Genomic DNA, 20,273 nt, shown 5'->3' on the forward strand with positions numbered 1-20,273 from the left:
AGAACAAAATATATAAGTTTCATTTCATCTACTCCTCCTCTTCATCCTCCCACTCGGGACCAATTTCCATCTGAGCTACTGCACCAATACCCATCAGCAGGCCTGATTGAGCATCAAGAATCTTCAAGCACGCCGATATCTCATCCAGAGCACCATTTTCAGCTTCCTCCTCCTCTAGCACCAGCTCCAAATCTTCCTGGTCGACATCACCGCCATTGTTGTGTTTCCCAAATTTCTGTATACGCTGCTTGCGCTTCTCATGCATATCATGCAGCTGCTGCTCGACTGCCTTGGTGAAAGTTGTCGCAATTGGCTGCTTCAGGTTTGGAATTCCAAACGTAGACACTAACTTGTAGAAGCAGTTCACTAACACACCTAAGAATGTTGGATCAACTTCATCGCTAATTGCCTCAACGACATTAGCAAACGTCGTGTCAATCACCTCCTCACTAGCTTGTCCGGTGAGTTTAGCGATCTCTGCACATTGTGGAACGAGACTGCATTTGTTGGTTAGCAGCCGTCATTTGTAAATTATCAAACCCACTGTGAAGATGCCTCTCTCACACCATCATGAAAGTAGAACTTTAAACTAGACAGAGCGATCTCCAAGGATTGAACTGCGAATGGACCGAAATGCTCCTTCAACTCAGTGGCATAGACGACAAGGGTTTCCATTGCAGTGTTTTTATCTTCGAGCGCAGATGTCTGAATTCCGACGTTTTGATCAGCCATCCTCATCCATTCCAATTCTGGGTTGGCATCTTTATCTACCTCATCGTCATCGGCTACTTGCAACTCTGGCTTGATCTGTGCTGCTACAAGCAGTGGTGGCATCACGGAAGGAAGATATGGTGCAAACTCTGGTCCCATTACACCAGCAATTCTAGCCCATGCGCTTATTAAGTAGCTGATCTGTGGATCGTCACTCTCTGTAACTTGGCTCTGGATAACGGCAAGGAGCTCCGCTAATTTATTTGCATCAGGGAGGAAGGTTTCACGACCAACAGCCATTGAGATTAAGGTTGCACATTCCATCGCTTTACCCTTCATCATCCTGAATTCCGGACCAAGGTTTGCGCCGAGGACGTTTATAAGTAATGGCATTACAGTGGAGTAATACTTTGCAAACTTCTCCTCAGCTGCATCCGCAACAGTAGCAATGGTAGTGATGCTCTGCTCTTGCACATAGCGCTTCGAGCTGGTACCGAGGAGATGCAAGAGCCTTTCAATCAAGCCATCCATGTATGGCTCAAACAATTCAACTTCAGGTGGAGCATCAAAGAAGTTTACAAGTGCAGCAGAAGCGTGTGCTTGAACTCTTGGACTTCTGTCCTGCACAAGGCTCGCCAAAGCCTTTAGGATAGGATCGTAGAAAGCTTCTTGGAGAGATTCTGCAAAGTCAGTGCAGAGCTGACCGATAGCATGACAAGCGCCATGACGAACGCGAGGATGAGGATCGTTGAAAGTAGGCTCAATTAGCGAGATGACCTTGTCTAGTTCCGAGTTTAAGTTCTTGTATGAACCTTCGCCAATTGAAGCGATAGCCATCAAACCACCGAGACGCTCTTGCCAATTTTGTGAAGAAATCATCGCAGGGATGAGCGTGAATGCAGGTGGGAGGATCGCTTTACCGCCGAGAGCGCTGGAAAGTCTGTCTATGTATTCCTCACCAACTTGAGCCTGTTCCTCCTCTTCTGGAACGTCGTCAATATCTTCAGTCGTTTCCCAATCCTCGTCGGACGATCTAATTGACATCCACTTGAGACAAATTCTGATGAAAATTTCTGAAAAACGAGCGTTGCGTCTGCATGCAGCTGAGACACCCTCTGCCAAGCTAAGTAAAAGCTCAAGAGCAGGTTGACGGACTTCGAATGGGCATGCATCATTCTCTGCGATCTCAGCAGCGAAGTTGAGGACGTTGTTGAGGTGCGACTCGAACAAAGCTGGATGAGAAGAGGCAAGAGATGTGAATGTAAGCAGAGCATGACGCAAGCTGTCGAAATCACCAGTTTGAGCGAGTGGAGGGAGCAACTCAAACGTGATAACCAAGATTGGAGACAATTGAATTCGAGTTGATCTATCCGAGTCGATGAGGGTAGATGAGAATGCTTTGAGGGCTGTCAAACGAACCTAAATAGTGTGAGATGAGTGAGTTGTATAAGTGAGACAACTCACATTGGTATGAGCATCTTGCAATCCTTGTGAGAACAATGGTTTAAGTTGATCCATTGGCATGTCCATGAGCATAACGGGTACACCTGACCAAACTCTCCATGCAGATTCGCGAATGGAAGGTGTATCGCTAGCGACGCATTGGAACAAAGCGGACGAAAGCTCGTTCCAGCTTTGGCCTCTGCTGAGACTATCTCTTGCGAGCTCTGCAAGAGTGTCTGCCAGCTTATTCCTTACTCCCTGGGCATGTTCATGGACCAATTGATTGATAAGTCTCACGGACTGTAACCATGATTTGTAAGTAGAGACCGCTCAAAAACAAGAAAACCGCACAATTTTTTGTCTTGTCTCGAGACGCAGGATATCTGCCCAGAGTTCCTGTGTTGGGTTGGTCTGATCTGGACGCTGGAACGCCAGTCTTCTCATCAGGACCAAAGCGAAAGAGCGCACCTGTGGGAGGTAAGAAGTGGAACAGGTTAATAACCTACACGCACATGCTCCACTTGATGTGTGGCAGCTACTTCTGCAATCCCAGCTAGTGTATCGTCTGGGTGAGCAATTACCAGATTATCCTGCAAGATCTGTATGGTGTTAGTGCGCAACCAAACGCAGCGCCACGCCCACCTTCTCTGCTCTAGATCTAATATCATTTGCAGAACTCTGTAACTGGTCTATCAAACTGAATAACTCTGCGCTCATTATTTGCGGACTGCCTCGTCTTGGTGGTTGAGGTGAAAGAGTCCAAGTGATGATAACAAACTTGTTAGGAGTATCGTTCAAAGCGGGATTTAGACAGACTGTCAGGTCTTGTTGAAGGTCAGAGAGAGTTAGACGAGTGAGATAAAGCTTACTGGGAGTAGCGCAAATTATTTACAGGGAATGGGTTATACCCGTCTTCCTATGGCCCCAAGACGCCGAAACGCAAGGAAAATAAGAAAGGCGTGAGTTCCGCTTTAACACCGCAGCGGCGGCTGAGACGCACGTGACTCACGCCTTTTGTTTGTTGTGTTTCACGAACCCGGCTAACGGCGCACAAACACAAAAATTGTACAAGTGAAAGAATGGGATATATTATATGCGTCTATTACGTTCCAGGTGGATCAGCGAATGGATCTTCTGCATCCGTTGGCGTTTCCTCCATCCTTTGTTTCTGTTGCGCGTTAAATTTTGGTATAGACGAGCTTGATTGGCGGGACTTGGATGAGGTTGATTTGTGTGTAGGTCTAGGTGGCTGTATGCGCTGTATAAGTTGAGGTTTGCGCGGATATAAAGCACCACTTACAGCACCACTCCCACAATCCTGATAGAGCTGCTTGAAACGGCTATTATGAGAATTCTCATCACATAGCGATCGCAGCACCGCTCTAAGTTTCTTTTTCACTTTAGGATCGTAGTTTGGATCGGATGCGATCAACCGGAATCGTGCCTCAAGTTCGCTGTCTGGGAAATCACCACTTGAGACGCCATTAGATACGCAGCCGTGAAATATCTAAGCGTGGTGTTATAGTAATCCATGCAAATACAGTCAACCCACTGTCAAAGCACGGATATGCTGATGGTTAGTGCCATGCTTGAGTTGCTTGCGCATTGCTCTGCTAGCTTCAACTTGACCAGTCCTCTTCATAAGCTGCATGCTTTCAACGATATCGAATACGCTGTGTACAACTGAGCTCAGCTGCCGTATGATAATACATCCAACTCACCCATCAATTGAAGATTCTTCGTATTCTTTACTACAGTATATCTCAATAAGCCTCGTCACGCTCGATGTCTCTTTCTCCCCGTTAAGCACTTTTCTCAATGATTTCATTTTAATTGTCTAGTCGCAGTCGCAGTTTCAATGCAAGAAGAGACATAATGAAGTAATAAATATCTAATCAATTCAAACAGCTACGCTTCATCCTTGTATTTCTTTCACCTCCCTATTCAAAGCGTCACTTGTTTCTGACGCCAGCTCATTCGACTTGACCATCAATCTAAACATCTTGAGCGACCCATCTGCCTCCACTCCTGTGAGTGAAAACTGCTTGCCGTCAGCTGATGGGTTCATTTCCGGGTGTATGTTAAAGTTCTATACCTCGTTAGCCTCATTCTCTCATCAAGACATCCACACTCACCAAAAGTATCTTGGTTGTGGTTGAATCTCTATGCAAAATTCTCTTCTTTTTATTCTCGCGATTCTGCTTAATCTTAAATAACCCACTTCCACTTGGCTTCCAGCCATCCACGAATCTGTAAAGCCTAGCTTTAACTTGATAGACATCGTCTTCGTCTTCTTCACCGGTCATAGTGCTCGTGCGAACCCCACTTTCTTCTTCGTTCTCCTTCTTCTCCTTATCCTCTTCTTTCACTTCTTTTACCTCTTCCTTCACCACTTCCTTGTCACTCTGGGAAGCACCGCCAAATAAGAACTTGGGTGGCGTTGGTGGCGCCTTATCCATTTCGGCTGGCTTAGGGAAAGAAGGCAAGCTGGAAGCGCTTCCAAATGTAAAAGCTAATCCTCCTTTAGATGGTGTGCTTTCGCTAGAAGGTGGTGCAGATCCAGACGGCTGAGATGCCTGTCCGAAGCTAAAACCGGGTGAAGTTTGTGATGTTTTTTCGCCCAAAGCTGCACCAAAACCTAAACTTTGCTTTGTTGCGAATGGATTTGGTATGGAACCAGCTGAGCTATTCTGAGTAGGTTTTTCGAATGCACTAGGCGTCGATGGCGCTGATGATAATGGTGTGCTTGTACTCGATGGGTTGAATAAACTTGGGACAGTTGGAGGTTTTGGTACGGCTGAGGCTGGCTTAGGAGCTGGGGGTATTTCCATTGGCATTTCATCCTTATCCACTTTGTCATCCTCCTTTTGCTCCTGTTTCTTGCTACTATCGCTCTCACCAAGTGCAGAAAACTTGTTGAAAGTATTTGACTTGGGAGATTCCTTCTTGTCCTCATTTTTAGATCCAAAGGTACCATTATTCTTTTCATTCGATGACGATGCGAATGCGCTTGGAGGAAATGAGAATGGTGACTTGGATTCTTTCACAGGAGCAATAGTGGCAGTAGGCTTGAACCCGGTGCCAGTTTGGCCAACCGAGCTGGATGAAGTTGATGGTTTGAGAGAAAAGCTACCAGCTGCAGGCATAGAAAAGGCAGGTGGAGCGATGGGTGGTTGCGCGGGTTTTGAGGATTCTAAAACCTCTGGTCTTTGATCTTTTACTTCTTTTGGCTGTTCCTTTGGGTACTCCTTTGGCTGCTCCTTTGTCTTTGATGTCTTTTCATTGATAGAACCCAAGTGTTTCTTGTACTCATCGGTGACTGAAACGAGCGCCGTAGAGAGATCAACAAATGGATTTTTTTCTGTTGCCACTCTGAGCGCATCAATAAGCGACTTGTTGAGGCCCTTGAGTGAGGCGAAGTAATGGACATCATCATCATCGACTTTCTCTTCTGCCTTAGGCTGAGGCTGAGGTGGTGATGGCTTTGATGATGTTGATGGTTCTGATGGTTTCTGTGCTCCAAAAGAACCAAATGATCCGAAAGAGCCGAAAGACGGTGAGCTTGTTGATGGTGGTTGGTTTGGTGCAGAAGAAGTCTATATCGCGTTAGCGTAATTAATGAAGGATTAAAATCCACTAACAGATGCGTTAAAGGCACCAAATGATCCAGTAGACTGTAGAACCAAGTCAGTACGTCTTGTTGGTTATTCCATCTAAGTGCAATTACCTTTGGTACACTCCTAGCTGGAGCTGCAGAGAAAGCAGAAAATGGATTGCTCTATGGGGCTCTGTGAGATCACATGGCAAGAGAAAGCCAAAGTAAGTATTTACCTTTGGTGCTGAATCTTCTGATTTAGTTGGAGGGTTGAATGCAAAGGGATTGATCTGAGGGAACGTCAGAGGAAATCTTCAAATATACTAATACTACCACTAACCTTGGCAGCTTCTTGCGTCTTCCCAGGTTGAGTCGGTGGTGCTGCAGATTGCATCCTTTTTGGCATTCCGCGTATTCTACAAGTAGAATTAGCAAAGGAATGCTAATCAAATAATCCACCCCACTTTCTCTGCGATAAAGAAGAATCATTTGCACGTGCAAACGGCTTGGCTCCTTCCTCGTAGTTGGACTAGAAAGAGATGAGCAGCGAATAAGAATCTAGAGCAGACACACATTGTCATCTCCTTCTGCCTCAGGATCGTCCTGCGTGAGCTGCTTTTCAGCGCCTCTTTTCATAGTGATGGATGTAGTGAGAGAAGAGAAGATGGCGACGGGACTGAGATGAGATATGAGATATGAGGGAATGAGACTGCTTGGATTAGAAACATACACAATTTGAACACCTGTCCCACTTAATAAATTTAACTTATAAATGAAAATTGATTAGGACACAGATATTGTAAACGGAGTTTAAATAAGTACAGTTTGCTAGCTACGTTTTTACATGATACGTTGTTTATAAGAGATCAGGGGCCCAGCTACTGATCGGTGGTAATCGAAGTCTCTTGGTGGAGGGTGGTGAGGGTGGTGCGATTGGCTCTGGCTTAGGCATTTCATCCGTAAAACTGCAATCCTTGTGTCTTTGGCTGCAGCGTGCTGTTTTAGTTTTAAATGAGCTGCCGAGTGGAATGCGCATGTGTCACCTACTGCACGTCGGTTTCAGTCCATCGCACTTGAGCTTACTGCTCTTGCAATTTGTACACGCTCTAAGTATACGATGGCGTCTGTCTTTGGTAAGCGGATTCGATGGCCGCGTGTGGAGCGTCATATGTCTGGTGAGGACATCTGAGCGCGCAAAAGAGCGCCCGCAGAAGGTGCAGCTGATTATAGGGGTTAGTGGGGGTGAAATGAATAGGATGAAACCATATAAACTAACATATGCGGCCTTTCTTTTGTATCTGTATAAAAATTAGCTTCAACATTCCATACGGGAGCAGTTGTAGTCCACTCACGCGCAGAGTTTATGTGGCGTACGAGGTGCTCGTAACGACTGAAAACCTTCTGACACTGATCACATTGGTGTTGCTGCGTATCGGACATTTATCCTACTTGATCTCGTTTTTCGTTTGTCGTTTTTGAAGAAGCGCTGTCTCTTCGATCGACGGATCGAAAATTACTGCCGAATGGAGAGTCTCCGGTATTAAAAAACACATTTAGCAGACAATATTGCCTACAGCGTATTGCTTTAATTTAAACAAAAAATACCTGCCCTTCATCTCCCTCTTTTAAACACGGAGTATGCCGGAGCGTCTGTTAAGCATATATCCGACAGGATGTGCGCACATATCCAATCGGGATTTATTTTTGATCATTGTCATTTAGTTTTATTCATTTCTCAATGCTGTCTACAAAGTTATTAGGTATCCAGCCGAATCTTCCATCTCGCGTGCGGCCTTGTATCCACTCTCCCGATCTGTTTATGACGGCAACTATATCACCCACTTTGATTTCAATTTCTGTGCCTTTCCTGTCCTCTGGTGGTGTGTATGCATACTTGCAACGCACAAACGTCAAATTCGACGGATCGATCCTCTCCCCATTTGAGCCGATTAAGAGGTGCTGATTAATCTGAGATTGTGATGCCATCTTGACAAGCTTTGCCATAATATATGGCACACCAATCACGGCGAGGAGAAATATTACTAATGGTTTCTTCTTTGGTTTGTTCTGAACATCTCTTGCCCTTTCGGGTAATTTCCTTCCGCGTGCTTTGGCGATCATCAATTTTATCCATCGCAGAACGTTAAAAGCGGATAGAATTTGTGCCAGGTATCCTTTTAAATGCCCGAATTGCTCTGCCACTCCCTTCATACTCCATCAAATTAGCCGACGGAAGCGATACTCCACTTACGAGCATAGCATAGAATGACGAATGTGTTGCCATAAATGTTGATTCGAGCATCTGAGCAAATCCACCGAAAGTTCCAACTATGCTTTCAAGCAGTTGAAACGTTGCTTGCGTTCCCGATTCCATTCGCTGTCCGACGCTGTTCGGCTCACCATACGCCATCGGTCTATAGCCAAGCCCGCCGAAGCCAGCGTTATAGCCAGAGTTATAGCCGCCGAAGCCACCGATACCAGCCATGCCATTACCGAAGCGTGAATACGGTCCACCGAACCTATTGCCGTATGAGCTGTTTAGTCAGCGATGCTGCGACGATATTTATAGCTCACCCGTAACCTCCACCGAAGGAGTCGCCGTACATTCCACTGCCAACGCCAGCGCCTATACCTCCATTCATACCACCGCCAGTGAATGGCTGCTGGATTTGATTATAGGCTGAAAACAAGTCAAATTTGTTCCGATGGATTCGTGAGACTTACGGTTATCATACATCGGATTGATATTTGAGAGGTTGGATGGTCTTGGAGGGATAGCTGGCTGTGTTGAGTCCTGTGGCTGTGGCTGCGGCTGCGGCTGGATATCTGTGTTGACGTTTCCATTCTCCCAGGGTTTTGGTGGCGCTGTAGACATGACGTGAGTGTTGGTTATCAAGGTGTATATATATGTGTTGTGTGTGTGTATTGTATGTATTGTGTACGTGCGTACGTGCGTTAACTGCGTTTTTACGAGTACGAATATTGCTACAAATCTGTAACTTTGCCTTATAAGAATAAAGTAGACACAAAGTATTCGAATTAGAATATCAAGTCAATAATATTATATTAAGTACAATATTTCATCTCATGTAGAAGCACCCAGGCCAATTATCAATAGGCAATTAATGTCTAGAAACGTGGTATCTATTAACAACGCACACAAAACACCCTTCTTAATACAATGCTAGCACTAACGCCTACACTGAACAGAGAAAGAATGCAGCATGAGCTGTCTAATGAAAAATTGGCTATGGTCCAGAGGACACAAAGCACTAGGGTTTGGAGTAGATTTCAACCAGCAACGTACTCAGGCTCGGTTTTCACCTCAATGCCATGAGTTCTAACCCTTGCACAAAGATGGTTTGAAATAAGAGTATCTAGCCTGACTATATCTCATTTGCGCACCGAGACCTAGTTGTGTGACGAGATGCACTAAAAATGTGAATTTATAGAGGTTTTTTCAACTAGCTTTGTTTTTGATTGAGCGTTTGGCGTCTAAAATCTCTACTCATACCAATCAACTCTTAATCTCTGCAAAGCTGATGGTTCAAAAGTTTCACATTACAACTACATGAATTATGTCAAGAGATATTTATATATGTAAATCATTTTATTCAAATTCAAATCAAATTCATTTAAATCCATTCATCTCACTCCTTGAAAGCATCATTCAAGAAATTCTCTATTTCAGACTTATGCGATGCCTTGGATCCAGTTGCAACTGAAGATGATGGTGGTCTACCCGCATATAATGGTACCTTACCTTTGTGATGTTCAGTGTTGTCAACCAGCGTAATAAGTCGTTGCGACACATATGACCACGCTCCATTATTCACTGGTTCTTCTTGACACCAGTATAAATCAGCATTTGGATACTTATCCAAGTTTGGCTTAATCATGTCATATGGGAATGGTGATAACTGTTCAAGACGTGAGATTACCACATCCTTTATTCCCTTCTCATCACGGTGTTTTATTAACGTGTGATAAACTTGTCCAGAACACAGTATGTGACGACGCACTTGCTCAGGTGCAACCAGATGATCTGGATGTGGGTCTGGCAAGTAACGTTGGAAACTTGTATCACCGCTCAACTCACTCAAGTCCGATCTAGCCATTGGGTGACGCAATAAGCTCTTGGCGAAGAACAACACCAATGGCTTACGGAATCCACGATGCACTTGACGACGAAGGACGTGGAAGTAATTAGCTGGCGTCGTTGGATACACTACCTGCATATTACAATCTTGATGCTGTCTGATTTGTTGCTCTTCACTTGGGAATATAAGTGGATTATCGTCGCAGAGCTGCAGGAAACGCTCTATTCTACCACTTGAATGCTCCGGTCCTTGTCCATCATATCCATGTGGAAGTGAGAGTACTAAACCTGTGCGCTGTAACCACTTCCTCTCTCCTGATGAAATGAACTGATCAATCATACATTGTGCATTGTTAGCGAAATCTCCAAACTGCGCCTCCCAAATGGTAAGAGAATCTGGAGAGACAAGCGAGTATCCGAGCTCAAACCCAAGAACACCAAATTCAGACAATGTTGAGTTAACTATAGTGACCGGTGCTTGCTTCTCACCAAGGTGGTTCAATGGCATGAAGGCTTCACCCGTCTTTTGATCGTGGATAATAGAGTGACGTTGCGAGAATGTACCTCTCTCGACATCCTGACCTGATAATCTGATGTGGTTACCCTCTGTAGCCAGTGCACCCATCGCGAGTGTTTCAGCTGTTGACCAGTCAATACCCTTGCCCTCTTCAACCATCTTCTCTCTGTTCTTAAGCACACGGCTCAAGTTGCGATGTACAGTGAAACCTTCTGGCAAGTTGCCAAGCTTCTTAGCAATATCAACCAGCTTATCCTCACGAACACCAGTTGGATTTACTGGAAGAACAAGTTGTGAAAGCTCTGAAGGTGTTGGGAATCCATCCCAAGACGATGAAAGCCATTCTTTCGGACTTGGCTTGTATTCCTTTGAGTTCTGGAATGACTTCTCAAGAGTCTGCCACACCCATTTCTTGTGCTCATCCGTGTCTTGCTTAGTAAATGTACCCTCATTTTGAAGATAATCGACGTAAATGTCGAGGATGTTTGGTTTCTTAGAAATAGCTTGATACATACGTGGTTGTGTGAAAGCAGGTTGATCAGTCTCGTTGTGACCGTGACGACGGTAGCAAACCAAGTCGATAACAATATCCTTCTTCCACTTGGCACGCCAGTCTGCTGCTAATTGACAAATGAAAACGACTGCCTCTGGATCATCAGCGTTGACGTGGAAGATTGGTGCATCAATGAATTTGGCAACATCAGTTGGGTAAGGTGTTGAGCGTGAGAATCTTGGGTCAGTGGTGAAACCGATTTGGTTGTTTATACAGATGTGAATCGTACCACCAGTACCATATCCTGGGGTAGAGTGGAAACCGAGAGTCTCATAAACAACACCTTGAGCGGAGAATGCAGCATCACCATGGAGAAGAATGCCCATAGCAGAGAGTCTTTCTTTATCACCATCGAAGAATTGCAATGCGCGGGTCTTACCCAAGACAACAGGATCTTCAGCCTCCAAGTGAGATGGGTTGGCAACAAGTGAGAGCGAAACCTTTTTGCCCGATGGTGTTGGACGAACGTAGTTTGCACCTAAGTGGTACTTAACGTCACCACCGCCAGATTCATCGTCAGCTGATGCCACTGGGGAGAACTCGTTGCTTGATTATGTGAGTAAGTGGTAGGGTTTCGTTACTCCAAACTCACAAAATAGCTTCACCTGGCTTACGAATAACGTTGGCGAGAACGTTCAAACGACCACGATGTGGCATACCAATCACGGCAGACTTGACACCGTGCTCAACAGAGCGATCAATAATTGCTTTCATACCAGGAATAAGTGATTCACAACCCTCCAAACCGAATCTTTTTTCATTAGGGAACTTGGTAGCGATGAAACGTTCGAAAGAATCAGACCAAACGAGTCTATCCAAAACCATTCTCTTTTCTTCCAAGGAAAAGTTCCAAGGCTGTGGGGATTCTATTCTGTCTCTAATCCAATCGCATTGGTCCTTTTCTGGTATGTGAACGTATTGAGAACCAATGGGACCACAGTAAATCTGCTTGCAGAGGTCGTAAATTTCACGCAGGGTCATTCTGGACTTTCCAGTGTCAGTGAAGCGCTTAAGAATACCTGGACCGAGGTCGAATTGCTTGGTATCGAGATCAGATTCAGACCAACCGTAGTGGGTAAGCTCCAACTCTGATGGCATGTTCAATTGTCTTTCAGGCTCAACGATACCGAGTGGATCAGTCTTTGCGAGTATGTGGCCACGGACTTGGAAAGCTCTAACCAAAAGCTGAACTTTGAGGTGATCAGTCAGGCTATTTGAGTCAGTCTTTGGAACATCTAATGGAGTATTGACGAATGCTTGGTTTGGTGGCTCCTTGATCGCACCTACGCCTGCACCGGCAGATACTGAAGGAACGGGAGGTTTTCCATCCAAGCTGTTGAAGTACACATCCCAGCTCTCGTCAACAGAGGAGTGGTCTTCCTTCCAATGCCTGTACATCTGCTCAACGTAGAAGGCGTTTGCACCAGCGAATCCGTCATCCTCTTGCACCGAAGTGGCCAATTTGCGCAGCCTGGGCTGTGTAATGCTTGGTAAGCGTCTTGCTTGCAGACGCGTAGACAATCTCGTCACACGCGGGATCATTTTATCGTTAAGTGATGGATGTCGATGCGCAAGTGATTCGCTCATAATGTTATGTGCCGTATTTTAGCGAATAAAATTTAGACGAATAATTTACAATGTTTTGCCTCACTTGGGCGAGAAATGTAGTGTCCAAGTGTCTAGTAGCTTTCTACGGTACACCTGGCTGCCTTCCAAACCGGGCGTACCGTACGTCAATGGTGAGAGGAACCAGAAGACGGCGACAATACAAACTATTATTCCCGCAATCACTATCTTGGCTGTTCTAGGGAATTCTATGCGTGTGCGCAGCCTTGATCCTGTCAGGGGCCAGTCGGCTGACTCTGTAGCGATAAAGTTGACCACTGCACCAGCGACTAGTGCATTGGCAAGCTGTTAGGCGTTTAGAATAGTCAGCTGCCCGCTATGCAACTCACCTGAGCTGGTAAATAGTGGTGAATGAAGAGCTGTCTGCCCATTAAAAAGAAAGGCAAGTAGTGGAAAGCCCATGCAGCTATGAAAAAGCCAATTGAGTTGTGCATTCTACGTCTGACATCTGCAAACACTCTCAGCGCAATCATCGACTCATTCGACCCCACTTACGTTCCTCAATCGGTTCCTGTCCGCGCCTTCTCGACAATTGATCAGCTCCCCAAATACCTGCGAATATTGACAACGCCGCTATAGACCCCCAAGCACCAAAGACATTTCCAATCATGTAGATCTGCTGTTGCGTGTCGTTGTTTGTCCAAAAGCTGATGCCCTTTAGTTGAAATGGCCACTCTATTGGTGCACTAGCGTATGGGTGTGAGTTAGTCAGGCCAGCGTTATGCTTCAGCATCTTGGTTTGCTTGGGTTTCAATCAGCAATGCAACATGTAAATAGGAGACTCCCACCAACTCAAAAAATTTCTTGAAGAAACTCATTGACTTGACTCTTTTTCCTGTAGATCCACTCTGTCTGCTCTCAGCCTTCATCTCTGGATGAGCTTCAAACTCATCAATGTACCACGTAGCACCCTGCTCAGACTCATCCTTCTTTCCATTCACCTCAAACTTACCAGGAGCCCATCCAGATGGCAGCCCCTTACCACTCATGAACATAGATACGCCAGTATCGACATGTACGAGCTTAAAGTGACTGGCGAGGGACTTAACAACCTCACCCTCTTGGGCACCCAGAACATGAATCTGGAACTCTTCTTCCTGGTCACGGCGGTTTGTGTTGTTATGCGGCCAAGCTGTAAATTCTTCATTGGTGGAGGTCAACGGAGAGGCAACATCGTGGGTCAGAAGGTTTGTATCAGTGTCCTGGTGGTACAGTTTGATGATATCACCATTTCTTAATTTCAAGTCATCCTTAGGAGCCGATCCCTCGCCTGGAAGAATCTGCCAGTAGTTATCCAAACCTCTATGAGGTATACCTGATACTATCTGACCTACTCTAGTGGTCAGAGGGTGTATTGGTGTCTCGAAAACTCGCACCTTGGCTGCTGACCCTTCCATCAGGGTATCTAAGAGGGTAATATTGGAATTCAGTATGTAAAAAGTTGCTTGTGTCGCGATTTTTGAGAGTAGCTGTGTCATAGTAGAATATCTCTGAGTAACATTAGACTACTGCATCAAATTGATACATTACAACCTACCTCTACTATTTTCAAGTACTGGATTACCTTGGAGAGTCTCCTGGAATCTTGGAGACATGAATGTGTCACCTGGGCCTGAGTATTTGAGTATCTTGAAGTGAGCCCAGAAGAGTGAGAGATACACTATAGCAGGGACAACAACGAGACAGAGTACACGAGCTGCAACGTGGCGAGTTACTTGATTCTGAGGAGTTGTTAGCAAGATAAAATTTTATGAGACGTGCTTACCATTGTGTGACCTCTGCGGATGTCGAGAATGTTCCATAAATCAATAGCAACGGCTACGCCGATAGTAAGGAAGGTGAAGAGACCAACCATCTTACAGCCAAGAGTCAGAGCCAGTGAGACACCGGTCAAGGCTTGCCAGAACCACCAGGAAGGAGTAAATGAGCTGTAAATCGGATTAGCTAAGCAGCCTGGAAAGTTACTACGCGCTTTCTGCGACATTTAGAGAATCTCACGTAAGAATAGAGCGACAAAGCCATGAAGAAGACGAGGGCTGCATCGAGTAATATCAAACGCGTTTGAGCGACGTGGCCATTGTCTGGATTGGAGTGAGCGTATCGACATACGAAAGTAGCTACCAACCGAAGAGCATTATCGCAGCTGAGAGAATACCGATAGCTTTAGGATAGCCGGATTCACGCATGATACCATAGATAAGAGGTATGGTGAATGAGCCTAAGACTGCTGACAGAGATCTCATACCAACATATGGAACACCGCCTGCAGTGTAGCTATCGTTGATGTTTGTGAACTGCCAAATGTAAGCATAGGGAGGGATAGCGAGAAGAAACGCACGCGGAAATCGCCATTGAAACCAGACAAGTAGCCAGCGAGACCGTTGAGCATCTTTGCGAGTGGAGGATGAACATCAAAGTAGTACTCTCTCTTGATGTAATAAGCTGCGAACTGTGGGAGTTGTAAGGAGGTTTCCGTTGTAATCTTGGCAGACGGACTTTCCCGAAATGAACTTCATCAAAGCTTGAAAGATCGTTAGATGTATAAGTTGACGCCAATTTTACCTACACGACTTCGCTTGGATGGTCTATTTTATGGAATCTGATTGCCAGCGCAACGGAAGCAAGAAGGAAACCGATCACCCAGTCAACCTTTCCGGTAGCGGTGATAGTCGTAGGCGCTTTCTTATCCTTAGAAATGTAAATAAGAGCGTAAGTCTGCTCTGTCTGCCATCCTCACATAACTGCCACGAGTTGACTTGTGATCCACGGCGATTGACTGGTGTGTAAATGCCGAGCCTGAACTGTACGATTGCAGATTATCCCCAGCGGAGTTCTTACTTTTTCCGCGCTGATAAGCCATTTGGTGGAGATGGAAGAAGCTTGAACAAACGCGATGAGGAGTGAGATAGACTATTCGGTTTATTTGGTCACAGCGAGAGATCTATTGCCAGTTGGAAAGGTGCGTCAAGATCCACCAATCAAATCCACTCTAATTCACTGCCAGCATTATCTCGAATCTCTCGAGGAGTCACTGCAGGGCGGCGTGACTGTCGTTCAGCTCAGAGAGAAGACTATTGACACTGGAGAGGTTCGTGTGTGACTTACAAGCTTTATAGCCATAACCACCTAATTATTTCCCAGTTCATTCAAATCGCTCAATCCACTAAAGCGATTTGTGATAAGGTGCGTCATTCATCATTCGCCCGATAAGCCTAAAGTGCAGTTTAGTACAATACTCCACTCCTTATAAACGATAGGATTGATGTCGCACTCGCTATTGACTGTGCAGGCGTCCACGTCGGCCAATCCGATGCTCCCCTTGCCGTTGCTCGTAGGTTACTCGGTCCAAACAAGGTTATCGGCGTTTCTGCAGGCAATATTGATCAAGCAATAGCTGCGCAGAAAGGTGGTGCTGATTACTTGGGAATTGGTGCAATATACGGCACTCAAACAAAGGATGTATCCAATAAGATTATGGGACCAGCAGGAGCTAGAGCCGTTTTGGCAGCATTGGACCCTCATTCACCAATCAAAACTGTCGTTATTGGTGGTATCAAGTCAGATAATGTATTGCGCGTGCTGCACGGTGTACATTTTAGGGATACAAAGAGATATCTCGATGGCGTGGCTGTCGTCAGCGACATAGTCTCGTCTCCTAGGCCAAGGAAAGCTACAGAAAATCTAGCTCGCCTTGTCCAAGCTTTCAGGAATAATGAAAACACAAAACCTGAGCCAGCCATTAACGACATCGATTCTGTCCTCAACAAGGTTTCAGAGATTATAAACGCAATACCAGATCAAAGCCCGCTCATCCAGCAAATGGCTAACATTGTTACGGCTAATGATCAAGCCAATGCTACACTTGCACTCGGTGCTAGTCCAGTCATGGCTGCGTATGTCCTGTTTCTACCATGTCTGTTTGTCTGACACATACAAAGCGTTGTTGGTGATCAAAAGGATCTCAATCCACACATTGGAGCACTTTTGATCAACATGGGAACCGTATCCGATGAGCAAAAGCGTGCTATGCTTGCTGGAGGTAAGTTGTGTAATTTTCTCAACCAAAACTCAAATTATATTAGGACGCTATTCGAATATTAATAAGAAGCCGCTCATCTTCGATCCTGTCGCTGTAGGAGCCACATCATTCCGCAGGGAAACCGGGAAAGGTGGGCAAAAGGCATGAAGTCGTTAAGAGACTAACCGAAATTAGAGCTGCTCAGCCACTGGCATCCAACAGTGATTAAAGGGAACGCAGCAGAGATCGGTGCCTTATCAGGCTTAAACGAGGTTACCACGAAAGGTGTCGATTCCGTCGGACCTGGTTTCAAAGATCCGTATTTGGTAGTTCGATCCCTGGCGAACCGAGAACGTAGGTTATTATGTGCTCATACGATAAGACCTTCTGAAAAATGTTACTGTTCAGGCTGCGTAGTTGTGATGACTGGTAAGGATGATTACATCAGTGACGGCGAACGTACAGCGAAGATATCAAATGGACATCAATTACTGGGGCAAATCACAGGATCTGGATGTGTCACGGGAACAGCAATAGCAACGTGCTGTGCAGTAGCATCAATGACAGAGGGAGATATGAATAAAGATGGAAAATTGACCACAGGTGATCACTTTATAGCTTCGATTGCAGGGTGAGTAGTTAAGCCGCAGCGCAATTAGTAAACGGCCTAACAAAGCAAACCAATTTAGGGTATTGGCTCTTGAAATATCCGCCGAGATTGCAAGCACCCGAAACGACGTCAGAGGACCAAACACATTTAGATCAGCATGGATAGATGAAATGAGCAATTTAGACAAAATCGATTTAAGTAAAATGAGTCGTGTAATTGTTGCCTAAAAAGATCAGCTTGAAATTAATTTGAAGGTTTAAGAAGTTTTTCACGCGTCGGTCTTTGGCATGTTATGTCAGTTTTCGATATTGAAAATCACTTTCAATTAAACAAACCCATAAACACCGAAATTTCCGAAAGGGTTCGATAGTTGATATGGTGAAGCATCCGAATCTTAGAATACAGCTAGCACACTCGAAGCACATACCCATGCTTAACAATGGGATAAGTGATAACTATATGGATTTGGAAGTGAGTGGTGTGCATTCAGGTGTACACCACTAATGTAATTACAGGCAGATGGCGTTCCTACACCTGCCTCATTATACCCACCTACACCGTTGAAAGAAAAGCACAAGCTGAGCTGGACGGATTTGGGATTTAGGACAAGCGGCAAGAAAGCAAAGACCATCCTATCTGAACAAAACGGAGTTGTTTATTCCGGTGAAATGATGGCTGGTTTGTACACAGGCCTGTCGAAAAGTCATACACGCCTAACACGTCTTCCGCAGTATTGGGACCTTCGGGAGCAGGTAAATCCACCTTCTTAGATGTTATCAGCAAGAAAGCCAAAGGATCTTCTGGCACTGTTGTGCGTTTTATATCTCCGCTATTATCACATATCTAATGATGGACAGATATCTTTTGACGAAGATTCGAAATTCAACATGAGAGATTTGGCACAATACGTTGAGCAAGACGATGCTCTTATTGGCGTTCTTACCGTTCGAGAGACTGTTGTCTTCGCGGCAAAATTGAGGTACGTGACGACATTGAATCTGCTAAACGTGACTGACATTGTCACAGCTTGCCAAAAAGTATTTCAAAGGCCGAAATGCTAAAGAGAGTTGATCTTACAATGGAATCGTTGGGCATATCCGAGATAGCCAACATGAGAGTAGGATCACCCATCCAACGTGGAATATCAGGTGGTCAAAAGAGGAGAGTGACTATAGCATGTGCAGTCGTTTCACATCCACGTATACTATTCTTAGACGAACCAACGTCTGGACTGGATAGTCAGACATCACAAGAAGTGATGCAATCAATCAAAAAGCTGGCAGTTGAGCAAGGTATTATAGTACTTTGCACGATTCACCAACCTAAATGGGAGATATTTCAAATGTTTGACCAGTGTTTGCTGCTCGCACAGGGGCAGACAATGTATCAAGCACCTACACTCGACCTCATCAACTACTTTGACTTTCTCGGTAAACCCTGCCCTGCATACACCAATCCAGCAGATCATGCAATTACACTAGTAAATACGGATTTCTCAAACAAGTCATCGGGATTCGATAGCGAGAATTACTTGAATGGATTGTCACAGAAATGGAAGCTTTATTCACGGAATGGATCAATTAGCTCGAGTTTCAAGGAAGATTATTTGGATTCGCATGCGACACCAGCGGAATCATTTACTTCTAAGTCAAATTCTGGTTCGGGCCTTGCATTAAAATCTTCAAAAACAAATTTTTCCGACTGGTGCTATAAAGTAGCGGTATTGTGTCATAGATCACAGCTCAACAGTCAACGTAATCTTCTGGCGTATGCAGCGAGAATGATTATGTATGTTTTGATGGGGTTGCTTATTGCCACAGTTTGGCTGCACCTTGGAACAAGTTCAGACAAAATGAACGAAAGATTGTCGGTACACTCGTTTGCTGTGACATTCATTTCATTTATGAGTGTCAGTGGGATACCATCCTTTTTAGAAGAAAGGATGGTTTACGTTAGGGAGAGGGCTAACGGTTTATACGGACCTTCAGCATTCTTGATTAGTTCAACGCTTATAACAATTCCATTTGTGTTTGTTTGTTGCACATTGTTTTTGTTGATCATTTACTGGGCAGTTGATCTTAACTCTGGAGTTGATGTTTGGTTTAGGTTCCTAGCTTACTACTTTTTAACTTCGTTCGTTGCGGAGTGCCAATCGGTTCTGATAGCAACAGCGATTCCTGATAACGTTGCAGCGATAAGCCTAGGATCGTTCATCAATGGATTTTGGATGTGTGTTCAAGGTTATTTCATACGAGCGCCAAATCTGCCAAAATTTTACTACTATTTTGTGCACTGGATATCATTCCAAACATACGGATTTGTTCTTAGTACAAAAAATGATTTGGAGGGTGTGTTGTTTAGCTGCACTCAAAATTCAGATGGAAAATGCCAATGCTCGTATCCTTCGTCACTTGAAGATCAAGGTATTTGTGCACTTCCTGGAGAAGATATTTTAGGATATCTTGAGATTAGGGATAAGAATAAGATATTATTCGCTTTCGCAATGTTGATCATTGCTTTCGTTTATCGTGTTTTGTTTTACGTTGTCTTACGTATGACGAAAAAGTGAAATCTCACATGTACGTTTTTTAACAACTCGTTATGACAATATTTATGTATTTATCACCATTTATCGCTTATTATCGTTATGTTACAAATTCATATAGCTCCTCATCTTTATTGCTCAAATCTCTTTTAAGACTTAAATGGATTGAAGTACGTTTAATTGAAATGACGAGAAATTCCAACTTTGGTATTTGAGCTAAAACTAAATTGATACGTTCAGAGTTTAATATGTCATCTGGTTCAGTCTCTGTGAGTTGCAACTCAAAATATTTGTTCTGTCCATCTGGTGTGTAGGTTACACTTGGAATGAGTTTAAGTAAATTCTGTAGTAAATTGTTAAAAACGAGCTCTTCTTTGAGTGTAGAGTATCTAAAAGTTAATCTACGGATGTAATTTGCGTTGACTGATGAATTTTTGAGTGTATGTGTGAGATTAGAGACAGCAGAACGAAGTTGGTGGTTAGAGTAGTGCGTAAAATCTGCTAAACAAGTTTATATGATTAAAAAAGCTGTGCACCCCACCCACCGATAGAATTA

General features: G+C 44.5%; 9 protein-coding genes across 9 annotated transcripts; 2 read left to right on the forward strand and 7 right to left on the reverse strand.

Annotated features, from left to right (window-relative positions):
• Window positions 1–28: 28 nt before the first annotated feature.
• Window positions 29–2,871, reverse strand: J056_004012 (Importin subunit beta-3; the record flags this gene model as incomplete). Its single annotated transcript, XM_009269221.1, has 6 exons — window positions 29–497; window positions 545–2,130; window positions 2,176–2,454; window positions 2,506–2,622; window positions 2,667–2,753; window positions 2,797–2,871. The coding sequence occupies 6 exons, from the start codon at window positions 2,869–2,871 to the stop codon at window positions 29–31; spliced, it is 2,613 nt and encodes an 870-aa protein (XP_009267496.1).
• A 385-nt stretch (window positions 2,872–3,256) lies between these two features.
• On the reverse strand, window positions 3,257–3,982 carry J056_004013 (Protein lsb5; the record flags this gene model as incomplete). The annotated part of the gene is made up of 4 exons (XM_009269222.1): window positions 3,257–3,403; window positions 3,455–3,661; window positions 3,707–3,827; window positions 3,876–3,982. 4 exons carry the CDS (start codon window positions 3,980–3,982, stop codon window positions 3,257–3,259), a joined length of 582 nt encoding a protein of 193 aa, XP_009267497.1.
• Window positions 3,983–4,069: 87 nt separating this feature from the next.
• Window positions 4,070–6,385, reverse strand: J056_004014 (Nucleoporin nup61; the record flags this gene model as incomplete). The annotated part of the gene is made up of 8 exons (XM_009269223.1): window positions 4,070–4,243; window positions 4,290–5,750; window positions 5,796–5,828; window positions 5,882–5,932; window positions 5,986–6,039; window positions 6,090–6,165; window positions 6,214–6,278; window positions 6,323–6,385. The coding sequence occupies 8 exons, from the start codon at window positions 6,383–6,385 to the stop codon at window positions 4,070–4,072; spliced, it is 1,977 nt and encodes a 658-aa protein (XP_009267498.1).
• A 220-nt stretch (window positions 6,386–6,605) lies between these two features.
• On the reverse strand, window positions 6,606–7,189 carry J056_004015 (Regulatory protein MIG1; the record flags this gene model as incomplete). The annotated part of the gene is made up of 4 exons (XM_009269224.1): window positions 6,606–6,745; window positions 6,797–6,969; window positions 7,026–7,047; window positions 7,102–7,189. 4 exons carry the CDS (start codon window positions 7,187–7,189, stop codon window positions 6,606–6,608), a joined length of 423 nt encoding a protein of 140 aa, XP_009267499.1.
• Window positions 7,190–7,477: 288 nt separating this feature from the next.
• J056_004016 (Peroxisomal membrane protein PEX13) lies at window positions 7,478–8,624 on the reverse strand (the record flags this gene model as incomplete). The annotated part of the gene is made up of 4 exons (XM_009269225.1): window positions 7,478–7,954; window positions 8,001–8,283; window positions 8,324–8,429; window positions 8,474–8,624. 4 exons carry the CDS (start codon window positions 8,622–8,624, stop codon window positions 7,478–7,480), a joined length of 1,017 nt encoding a protein of 338 aa, XP_009267500.1.
• Window positions 8,625–9,399: 775 nt separating this feature from the next.
• On the reverse strand, window positions 9,400–12,505 carry J056_004017 (uncharacterized protein; the record flags this gene model as incomplete). Its single annotated transcript, XM_009269226.1, has 2 exons — window positions 9,400–11,464; window positions 11,511–12,505. The coding sequence occupies 2 exons, from the start codon at window positions 12,503–12,505 to the stop codon at window positions 9,400–9,402; spliced, it is 3,060 nt and encodes a 1,019-aa protein (XP_009267501.1).
• A 60-nt stretch (window positions 12,506–12,565) lies between these two features.
• J056_004018 (Dolichyl-phosphate-mannose--protein mannosyltransferase 4) lies at window positions 12,566–15,404 on the reverse strand (the record flags this gene model as incomplete). Its single annotated transcript, XM_009269227.1, has 13 exons — window positions 12,566–12,829; window positions 12,874–12,992; window positions 13,040–13,286; window positions 13,333–13,874; window positions 13,921–14,034; window positions 14,082–14,265; window positions 14,310–14,399; window positions 14,543–14,625; window positions 14,670–14,838; window positions 14,883–14,993; window positions 15,041–15,065; window positions 15,111–15,232; window positions 15,282–15,404. 13 exons carry the CDS (start codon window positions 15,402–15,404, stop codon window positions 12,566–12,568), a joined length of 2,193 nt encoding a protein of 730 aa, XP_009267502.1.
• Window positions 15,405–15,437: 33 nt separating this feature from the next.
• J056_004019 (uncharacterized protein) lies at window positions 15,438–17,399 on the forward strand (the record flags this gene model as incomplete). Its single annotated transcript, XM_009269228.1, has 9 exons — window positions 15,438–15,503; window positions 15,549–15,632; window positions 15,686–15,727; window positions 15,773–16,437; window positions 16,483–16,583; window positions 16,627–16,713; window positions 16,758–16,916; window positions 16,971–17,193; window positions 17,252–17,399. The coding sequence occupies 9 exons, from the start codon at window positions 15,438–15,440 to the stop codon at window positions 17,397–17,399; spliced, it is 1,575 nt and encodes a 524-aa protein (XP_009267503.1).
• A 148-nt stretch (window positions 17,400–17,547) lies between these two features.
• J056_004020 (ABC transporter G family member 22) lies at window positions 17,548–19,128 on the forward strand (the record flags this gene model as incomplete). Its single annotated transcript, XM_009269229.1, has 6 exons — window positions 17,548–17,643; window positions 17,688–17,850; window positions 17,904–17,983; window positions 18,030–18,151; window positions 18,199–18,939; window positions 18,993–19,128. The coding sequence occupies 6 exons, from the start codon at window positions 17,548–17,550 to the stop codon at window positions 19,126–19,128; spliced, it is 1,338 nt and encodes a 445-aa protein (XP_009267504.1).
• Between the last annotated feature and the right edge of the window lie 1,145 nt (window positions 19,129–20,273).

Source organism: Wallemia ichthyophaga (genome assembly GCF_000400465.1).
Source record: "Wallemia ichthyophaga EXF-994 unplaced genomic scaffold scaffold6, whole genome shotgun sequence".
NCBI classification, from domain to species: Eukaryota; Fungi; Basidiomycota; class Wallemiomycetes; order Wallemiales; family Wallemiaceae; genus Wallemia; species Wallemia ichthyophaga.